General features: G+C 31.8%; 1 protein-coding gene across 1 annotated transcript; it reads right to left on the bottom strand.

Moving 5' to 3' along the window:
- Positions 1-2,044: 2,044 nt before the first annotated feature.
- On the bottom strand, positions 2,045-6,998 carry LOC111366376 (protein LIKE COV 1-like). The gene is made up of 7 exons (XM_022987152.1): positions 6,700-6,998; positions 5,439-5,491; positions 4,357-4,466; positions 3,852-4,019; positions 3,661-3,758; positions 2,569-2,695; positions 2,045-2,434 (listed from the first exon to the last, which is right to left on the bottom strand). Exons 1-7 carry the CDS (start codon positions 6,871-6,873, stop codon positions 2,346-2,348), a joined length of 819 nt encoding a protein of 272 aa, XP_022842920.1. The 5' UTR covers positions 6,874-6,998; the 3' UTR covers positions 2,045-2,345.
- Between the last annotated feature and the right edge of the window lie 4,061 nt (positions 6,999-11,059).

Genomic DNA, 11,059 nt, shown 5'->3' on the forward strand with positions numbered 1-11,059 from the left:
TGCTGCTTCTTTGTATCCTTGTTATCGTCTTCCAACACCACTTTGGAGTGTATAAAATAAAGAATTTTTCCCCATGTGTCAATTTTCAACGGCCAGGTAAGATTTTCTATGCCATGTGTAATTTTTTGTCCAAGTGGATGAATGGAATTAACATAGGTGATGGATGGGTAACCTTCTACAAAAGTGAGTGAATAATTAGTTACATTTTATTCTTGAGTGAGCAAGTAGTAATCTGATCTAAATGTTGGTGAGCAATGGTTTAATTAACTCGTCATAGGACCTAACTAAATTTACAAAATAATCTACTAACAACCTAGTAAAGTAGGATTATTATAAAGATTAGGTAGAAAATAGCTAACTCCCTAATGACTAGGTAAAAGCTTTATTCACGCAAATAATTAATAATAAATTTCTAACAGTAAATACGCCCAATCCACTATTTTCTCAAGTTATTTTTCTTTTAAAATAGTTATCAATACCTCTATTTTCATATTTGAGCTTCTTCTCCGCATTCTAATTTAGAGAGAATTTTATTTTCATGTACAAGTAAGAAAAACCCCTTGAGCTGGTGAGTACTTTTACTATTACTTGCCTTATATGTATTATATGAAATTTAGAGCCCGTTTGATTCCCATTTTTCTAAGAATGAAAATGAAAAATATAGTCGTTATGGGACACACACAAGAGATAGAAAGTCAAATATGGTGGCTTGATATGATGGATAACGATCGTATTTTTCATTTTTAATCTAACATGCATGAAATTTTTAGTCTATAATTAATGATCTCTCAAGCTTGGTGATTGGTTCAAGCAAAGTTATGTGATTTATGATCTATGTGAATAATTTATGATTCATGAGCTTTTGTAATAGATGATGAAGTTATTCTACATGCACGAAGCTTTATGCTCATTTATGTGTACTAGTCGAGATTTGTTAAATGCATGAAGTGGGGATGCCGATTATTGGCTCTTTATATCTTGAAGTAATTTCACTTAAAGAAAAATGAATGATTTATGAACAATTTGAGTCATTAAGATACACATGCCAAGCACTGACGGATCTACGGGGACTGAGCTGTGCTACAGCCCATCCTCCCTCCAACCCAATTCATAGTTAAGGAAAAAAAAGCCTGTCGTAAAATTGCTCTTGGATCCGCCCCTGAAGCCAAGAGATGCATGCATGTCCATTTTGAGCTCGTCGTCTATTTTATTATGTTAAAGATTATAATTATGCTTATGTCGTGGGATACCTTTGGGTACCTAGGAAAGACCTAAATGATTTTTATCCATTCAAGACTACCATCTAATTTTGCTTTAGACTTTCGTTAAAATCGCATTTATTCAAGTGTTTCATGTATGCATGGCTTGTAATGGACTTGACCATAGTTACTCTTTTTTATCTAATGATAATGATTTTAATGGCATTTTATTAAAGATAGTGAATTAGTTACATCTCTAGTCCTTTGATCAAGCCTTGTGGAGTTTTTGAGTTGGGTAGTGATTATCTCTTGATTTTTGCTCATGAATTTATTTTAAATCCTGACTTATTGTGGCTTTGAAAAGAAAGGTAGAATAAAAAAACAACGTTTTTGTTATGTCTTTCACTCAAGTTTAAATTTACTTCTTTTTTATTATTCGCATCTGCTCTTTTAATTAAACAAAGAACAAATCCTAAGCATAGATGCTGACTCAAAATAATATAGACTATTTTCGACAAGAAAAAGTCATTTTAAACAAGCTTACGAATCATATTTAATAAGAGATCACAACTTGCTCTTTTCGAGTTTTCTCGCGAGTACAATACCATCCCCTTAAAAATTAAACTAGTTCTGATTAGTTGCTCGACAAGTCTCAATTGAATATATCCCCCTAAATATCAATACCAATAGCAAATCTTCGTAATTGAATACCTATGACAGTTGTAAAAAATCACATAAAATTAAAAAATTAAAATCAAAGTCTTGCTGCAGTGATTCAAGAAAGGAACAATACCCATGAAGGAACTACCCTTCATTTTATCGAGAGAAATTTCTCACACAGTTAGTTACTGCTCTAATAGAAATCAAAACCTTTCATATTTCAATTTAGAACTGTTGTAACTTAAACATGTTATTTTTTCTAGCCAGGAAAATAATAAGTTTATGGTTATGCACAAATCTACTTCCCTATATTATACATTTGCCTTAACATATGTTCTGGGTACAATCTAACTCTTCAAAAATCGAAAACTGAAATATAAATAGACCTAGATTGCAACTAAAGCCAAATCATGACTAAATTTGCAGAATGAAAATGAAGTACAGAAAACAGTTGTCTACATCTCATGTCCTTGATCTTAGCTTCTTTCAGGTCCTACTTCTATCCACTTGAATAATTCCTGGATCTGATGTAGATAGAATCTGGGGCATTGACATACCACCAGATACAACAATTTCTGTATACAAAGCATACATAACAAGGTTAAACGTTGACACATGAGATCTATTAGTAGTCGCGTAATATGCGTGTGAATTTGCATGGCATAATACACCGTGCAATCATAAAAAAGTAACAAGGAAAGACACTCACCGATTCCCTCCCTTACAGACAAGTTTGGTCTAATAACGTCATTGGAGTTTACGAGGAATACATCACCTATGTAAAGATGGTTTGTTGGGATATAAACGCAGCAAAGCTCTTCCTCTCCTGAATAATTCTGAATTTAGAAGAAAATACATGAGAACTTAATCGTTACATGAATTCTATGACCACATCTAATAAATGAATAAATAAATGTTAGCCACTGCTTTCAGGTGACCAATCAACCTATAAACAGCTCATTTTATATCACACAATCATTTGCCCATAAAGTGCCACCTGCTTTACAAAAACCTATACTCCCCGTTTGACCAGTCGATTGAGTTCCTAATGTAAGCTTTGTTTCCCTATATTAACATACAAGAGAGGAACAAAATCCACCCACACCATGCATAAAATATTTTGCTATGTTAAGGTCAAATTACGCTGCTGATTGAATAGATTGCACCATTATTTCATAAGAAAATAAATCTGGTAGACTAGCCTGAGCAGATATTTGAGGGGTTAATGAAGCAGTAATCATTGACCTGCCAAGTGCCAACTTAGACTGGGCAATCTTACCAGCAACAGATTCAATGCATCGGCCACTTCTGCTGAATCTTTATGGCTTAAGAATCTCTCTCAATGAGGTTTAGCTTCTCTCTCTCTCTCTGGTAAAATCCATTGTATGCATATGAGAGTTTTTAAACCACTTATCTATTTAAAAATGGTGGGTTTGATATTGTCCGCTACCCTAGTATATTAATAGAAAGAAATAATACGAGGGGAACGTTTTACCTCCAATGGCAAAACAAAGAGATATATAGAAAGCTAACAATACAGGCAAAAATTTACAAAGAAAAGGAAATAAAACTATACTCTAAAATTTGGAAGTCCTCATTTGTCTAGCCTGATCAGTGAGATTTAGCTTAAATGTAACACACTTTCCTAGATTTGATTCACTATAGGTTTACAAGCTAGAAAACATTAACTGCATGAAAGAAAGGAAATTTACAATAGCACAAACATGAGAAAGAACCAACTTCAGGGACAAATATCTTAGATGAGAGGACGATTTACTAAAATATGTAAGAAGCAGCTCACCTGGAGGGTGACAAATGAAGTGATGAACCCAAATGCATATTCACCAATACGTGGATGCCTTATAATGGCCACTTCCTTGAAGGCTTGTGTGTTCTGATCTGCAATAATATTGAAAAGAACAACTGGTAATCCTTTCGTAGTGGAAACTCAACGCTCAAGAAAACCACAAAGTAAACTAAAACAAAGCACACCTGGAGATATGGCAGCACTAATCTGCTTGGAGGCATTGTAAATATGACGAACAAATGGCATACGCTTGATGAACCACTCGCCAAGGCTCAACACAGATGCCCCCAACCATGATGACATAAACACTCCAACCAAGAAAATAAAGCTGATGGAAGTAACAAACCCTAGACCTAATTAAAGAAATAAGAGCAAGCATTAACAGTAAAGAGACATAAAAGGGACATAAAAATGTTCGCCAAGATATTTATCATAAATATCATATACATCAGTCAAAAGGCGCTATTAAAAATATTGACAACTTCTTACAGTTTCAAAAGGAAATCAATACTCATAGTCAATTTTTGTGGGTCATACCGTAGTTCTAATTATTAATTCTACCGATAAATAAAGAATAATGAAAATTACGAACTACAGTAATCAACAAGGTATTGAAGTGACACGATAATGCTAGACAACACACTCCCACTTATAACTCATTGGTATTAGATAAAGGAGCAATATGATTACCAAAGATCTCAATTCCAAGTTGCTCGTAAATTGGAGAGAAGAACCCATCAACAAAATGAATAAACCACCACGTTACATAGAAAGTGATTGCTATGGGGAAGAGGATGACACTGCAAAAGGATAGAGTTAGCAAATCCTATAACAGAGAAGAGAAAACAAACAGGACTCTGTTTTAAGAGAAGATAGTTCTTGCACAATCCCATTTCATTTGGAATGTACAATAGAGACCTAAGCAAAGAGTTCAATGATAAATGATATATCCTTCTATCAACGCAAGCAAAAGTCAGGAAATAATTAAAGCATCAAAAGCATAAAACCTCCAATATTTATTTGGAGGATGAGGCTTGTATAGGCATAGGAACTTGATCGGCCTTGTGGAATGAGTTACAGCCCTTTCTTCTTTTTCTAAATATAAACAGAGAACGGTAATGTTTTCATTTCCATGGCACCATTGCTATCCATGGAACAGGTAAAATAGTCGAGCCTAAATTCAAAGACTAATTTTACAACAACTATGTCAATGAAACTACAACCCTTCAACCATCAGTTCAAATTCAATCTTACCGTAGTTGGAAATGATTTCTTCAAAAAGATCAGTCCATATCTCAAGCAATTATATAAGCTATTCAGCAAGTATAAGATCCTATATAGCAATTACAGTAAGTCTTACTATCTGCAACTGGTTTTGATCATTACCGCTGTATGCTCAGGTTTTAGCCTAAAGTTTGTTCATTCATTGTGTTTTCCAATTTCAGAAAATAGAACATGTTTAAACCTTTAAAAAAATAAAAGTATTGCACCAATCCACTCACTCCTCCCTCATTACTCTTTGTTCCACTAAAACATATTAGAAACTTAATGGTATGAATGAAGTGTAGAAACTTTTGCGCTCCCCCAACCAAATTTTATGCATTTGTACTGTATAAAGATGGCCAAGAAGTACCGCTTCCAGTCATTTCAACCTACAGCCTAAAAGATTAGATCAGAGGATACTGAAATGTGACAGTTGAATTTAAAAAATGTAAGTATTTAGCGAACAAGATGAGTTATACAATAACAAATTGTACTCTACTTGTGCTCACCATCCAGTCATGAACTTTTTTGAGGCCCAGCTCCTAACAACTTTGTAAAAAGTCTGCAAGAAAAATTGAAATTAGTATTTCTCAGAGGACAGTAAATAGAAAGGTTCAACCAAGGACAGAAGGATATTCTATCTTATCTGCCTGAGGATGTTACGGCAGAAACAAGCAGGAGACAAAATTGAAAAACAAATATGATTTCTGCATTCAAGCGCAAGAACCCCCTCCCCCCTAAAAAAAAAAAAAATCCAACCCCAACCTAAATACACATATCCATTGTGAGAGATAGAGTTGAGTAGAAAATTTTGCGAGTATGAGAAACCAAGACCCCAGAAAACAATAGTGAATGCCCACCTAAAAATGCTTGTGGAAGCCACAATAATCAAATTTATTAGACATGCATAGATTTTAACGGGAACTTTTCAAAATAAAAATCTCACCCAGAAGCTGAAATTGTTATAAGTCTGTTAACTAGATTTCCATGTTGGGATTCCAATAAGGATTTAAGAGAAAAGTTAACAGTTATAAGTAATAATTAATAGCTGCATCAAAAATTTCATGTGAAACATTTATACACAGAAACAAAACTTTGATTGCAAATGCCTCTACGCAGCCCATGCATACATAGAGAAAACCATAAATGTAAAATGGAAAGCAAGTCGTACTTCACCAGTCAAGGAAACTGATCATTTAAGGTACTGAACGATACAAAGATTAACAAACATCAGTTATAGGGCTAAGAAAACCATTTCAAGTAAATCAAAAGTGCTGCAAGTTAAATGATTCATACACAGAATGAGTCTGGTGAAATGATTCATACACAGAATTAGCATGTCCCACTCCAATTTTGAGGCAATAAAATAATGCTCTTTTGCTTGATCATTTCATCAAAAATAAGTTAAGCAAATTATAAACCAAATTACATAGGGAAAAAAAATTATTAAAGATAGAAAAGAAATCAAATTTCCAAGCACTCCTTTGCAGGGTTACCAAAATAATCCCATCGGAAACCAAATTTCCTTAGCATATCCTTTTCTACAATCTCGCCGTTTTTGTCCCGTCCCCCTAATACACCCTCCTCGGAAAAAGGTTATGTCCAAAATTGGATTAAGCAATCGGCAAAAAGACACAAAGATTACCCATCTCACAAATAACCCATCAATCGAACCAAAGTAGCAAGTACCCTAAAATCCACAGAACAATCAACGGAAGCAATTCATTTGTTCATTACCCAGAAAAGAAAGATATAACGAACAATAAATACCTCGCGACCAGATTGAAGGTGAGAAGAGGCAGCGGAGGGGGAAGGCTTGGAGGAGGAAGAGGCGTCATCATCGTGGTCAACAGAGTCGGCGACCGGTATGAGAAGCTCTCGATCTCTTTCTCTGCTGCTGTTTCCCATTACCGCCCCCATCATCCCCGATTTCTCATCTCCCATATGACCTCTTTCTTTTTCACACACACACTAATCTTTTTTCTACAGCGCGGGATAACAGATTTCAGTATTTCACGCAATTCTCTCTCTCCCTCTCTCGCTGTAACATTTTCTGCTACATTTAGACCGTGTTTGGGGGTAAACCTTAAAAAAATTGTAAATCTACTTATTACAAACCTCTTAGCTAAAAAAATATTTTGATAACTTATTTTTCAGTTGAAAGAAGGAAAAAAAAAATAAAAATTCATAATTTGATGTTGTACTGAAAAAAGTGACCAATTATGGTGAGACTCGAATCTCACGTTTTTAAAGAAAGTCAAGTCCTAAACGATATTTGAAGTCTTCATTTATCATCGCAACAATATTTTTCGTGATTTGTTTTAGGGTATGTTCAATAGGAAGTCCGCTTTCACTTTTGCTTCTGCTTTTTATAGTATCGATTTTTTGATGAAACTATCTTAAATCAGCTTCTTCCTAAAACAAATCAATTCAGTAAAATAATTCAAATATGTTTAACAGTTAAAGAGAAACTTCTTAGTTTTAGAGATAATTTTTTGACTTTTCAAGAGTCATTCCAAATGGACCTCGATTTAATTATTTTTGCATTAGAGAATAAATTTAGAACTCCACTATATGGACATCCTTATTTTGACCAATATATTCTAACTTTTATGAAGAAAAAATATGAAATTGTGACAGTATAAAAATTAATAGATAATTATTGATTTAAATCAGATTTTAATTTAAGTTAAAGTCAAACAATCAATTTTAGTCACATATTTCATGGATCCCACAACTTTTCAACCACACATTTCAAAAACTTCTATTAAAATCTACTAAAAATTTACTTATAATCCTTACCAAACAGGGGCATTTATATGGTATTTGTAGCTATAGGTGTTAGAGAAATAATAGAAATTAAATTCCAAAACTTCATGTTCATAAACTTGTTTGATGACCAACAATAATAATCCACATTCATCAAAGTAACGCCCACTATCCAAAATAATGACCATTATTTCACATATTGACAACTACCCCAATTCAATTCAATCATAAAGTGTAATGTAACTCCAACCTTTCATTTTCTTAAATAACATTATGCAGTTTATATTATAATGTATACCATTTCTGCAGCTCATATATTACTAATTATTATTAATTTTTTGAAAATATATTTGATCAAAAGATAATGGTGCGTTTATTTTGCTGTTTTCAGACCGTTTTCAATATTCAATTTTGCAAAATGTTAAAAAAGTGTTTGATTTGATATTTTTGAAATTATATTTTCGAAAACGAAACTAAATTTATAGTAGAAAACTCAAAATGTATTTTTAACGATTTAAGTGTTTTTAGTGAAAAGTCTAAAACATACAAAACATGGAAATAAAAGTTAATTTTTTAATTAAATAAAATTTTAAAAATTAAAAATATAAAATTTCAAAGAATAAAATAAAAAATCTAAAAAAATAAAGAATAAAAATTTTGAAAAAAATGAAATTATAAAATTTCTAGTAAAATAAAATATAAAAATAGTCCTAGTTTTATATAAAAATTCTTAAAAAATTATTTAAAATGAACACATATAAAATATGGACCTTACTACATACATGTACGTCAAGTTTTACATAATGGATTACATAACGTCACATGTCACTTTATCATTTATTAGTTTAAAAGACAATTAAATTTTTTATTCAATCCTTTCCCTCCACGTCATTATATATATAATATTAATACAAAATTGTTCTATTTTTATCGAATAATCGAATTTCATAGACTAAAATATTATAAAACAATTTTTCAAAATTTCAAACCAATAGTTTTTCTAATTGTCTGTTTTAAAAAATAATTTTTCAAAATGGTAAACTAAACACGTTTTTAACAATTTCAAAATAGACTCTCAAAACATAAAACTAAAAATGAACTTAAAACTTAAAATTGAAACACAAATCAAACGGCCCCAAGGTGTGACTCTATATTCAACCCCCATTAGTTGATAAACAATCTTAGCCGTCAGTAATGTCCACGAACTTGAACTATGATTTACTAGTGGAAATAAAGAATTATTGCTCAGACATAATAATAATCAATTATGCTATATGTACATCATATTCGACATCATTGCTTACATTGTGTCACGTGGCAACACACCATTCATCAGTTAAAAAAAAGTGTTTTCCCATCTACAATTTTTTGAAAACACAAAGCAAAAAAAGATGTAAACCATAGAATGTACACTTAGCATTATTCAATAATAATACAGATGTTTCCATGAACTTTAATGACTAGCACGTTATGATCTTGAACCACTCACTAATGTCGGTAAGAACTTAGTTAGAGAGATGCATCATTGGAAAAATTAATGAAATTACATTCTCCCACATATGTCGAGAGCAAATATTTGTTATAAAGGAAAAGTTTCGAGGACTTTACCTCTAGTCGATATGGCTGAATTTCAATAGCAACGCAAAGAGCTTTAAAAGTTCAACGACAATTGAAAAATATTTGAGAAAATTTTGTATCAATTGTGATATTTAATCCGACATTCGTTAAAACTATAAACCTATGCCAATGCCACTCAATAAAAGAAAAAATTTAAAATGTGCCATACTTTTTTGATGTGCTGGGCAAGTCCTCTGAAAAATAATTTGAGCCGATACGATGCAATACCGTTAACGCCTCATTAAAAGAAACAATTGAATTTCGCAAATTTGGAATTATTGACAACATTGATCCCCTCTTTGAGCTACATTATAATTGAATTTTGAAGAAATGTATTTTGGAATAGTATTTTTTTTCTTGAAAATGTGTTCTAAAAATAAATGAAAAGTTTTGAATTTACGTGTAATATTATTTTATTGAAAAATATGTAATTGATAAGAAGAAAAAGAAAAAGAAAAAGAAATTATAATTTCAATGATGACAAAAAAAAGGTTAATTCTTATATGAAGTACCCGACGAGGATCTGAAATTCATGATCATATGTAAGATGTTATGCCCATAATCATTTTAGTCCCATTTATTTTCTCCGCCCTTGTTTGAGCATTCATTCTTTTGAAGAAAATGCATTTTTCAATAGTATTTTGATATCCTTTTAACTACACATTCTTAAATAAAATAATATTACACGCAAATTCAAAATATTCCTTATTTTTTAACTATACATTTACTATCAATACACTATTCAAAAATTCATTTTTTTCCCAAACTGGGGTTCAAACAAGGGCTCAAATTTATTTTTAATCACATGTTCTTTCATAAAATAATTTCACTTAAACTCAAAACTTTTTCATATTTTTTAACTACACATTCTTCAAAAAAATTACTATTACAAAATCTATTTATCTCCAAAAAGAGGCTCAAATAGGGGCTTTATTTTGACATGGATTATATGCTCGTTTGACACCCTTTTAAATTTTGAACGTTGCTTCGTGGACAACAATGGGGACAAGGTCTGGGACAGGCGCGCCACATGGTACCCCCTATTGGAGGGGTGCCGATCAAGGGGGGGCACCACTGTTCCAAACCCAGTCCCCATCCCCTATCCATATGATTTTTCCCGACCATGTGGCACCCCTGTCCGAAACCCGAAACCCTGTCTCCATCCCCTGTCCATATGATTTTTCCCTTAAATTTTATTACATTTTTCTTTTTCTTTTTTTTTTTGCTACCACATTCTTCAATAAAACAATAATACAGGTAATTCAAAAAAAAATTCTTCCTTTTTAACCATACATTCTCTCAAAAAATACTAATTCCATAATACATTTTACCAAAATTTCTCATCATAATGTGTGTCAAATAGATTACAAAAAAATTATAGTTCAAGTCCCTAATCTACTGTAATTATAGTAAGGGGGTCTTCAACCTTCAATTTACAGTGAGTCCTAATCTTTCCGTTTTATATGTACCAATAGAAGATTTCTGTCTAAATAGACGTTAGAATGGCATTTGATAATCACTTTATCGATTTTTTAAATGGTAAAACAGACACACTTAAATTGAAGAATAAAGTACACTTAATTTGAAAAATAAAATAAAATACACTCATTTGTTTACTATTTAATATTAAAAGTATACTTTTTGCCACAGTATTAGAAATATCATTTTGAAAGGGATTCTTTTGCAGTCACTAATTTATATATATATATATATATATATAGACAAGAAAGAGTCAATTAGATAA

The sequence above is a fragment of the Olea europaea genome, chromosome 17 (assembly GCF_002742605.1).
Source record: "Olea europaea var. sylvestris chromosome 17, O_europaea_v1, whole genome shotgun sequence".
Taxonomy (NCBI): domain Eukaryota; kingdom Viridiplantae; phylum Streptophyta; class Magnoliopsida; order Lamiales; family Oleaceae; genus Olea; species Olea europaea.

Excerpts from the sequence above, each read along its gene's own strand:
- LOC111366376 (XM_022987152.1), bottom strand. The coding sequence starts at position 6,873 with ATGGGAGATGAGAAATCGGGGATGATGGGGGCGGTAATGGGAAACAGC. Across the intron at positions 5,492-6,699 it reads ACCTTCAATCTGGTCGCGAG|ACTTTTTACAAAGTTGTTAG; the intron begins GTATTTATTGTT and ends TTTTTCTTGCAG. Across the intron at positions 4,467-5,438 it reads AAAAAGTTCATGACTGGATG|TGTCATCCTCTTCCCCATAG; the intron begins GTGAGCACAAGT and ends ATCCTTTTGCAG.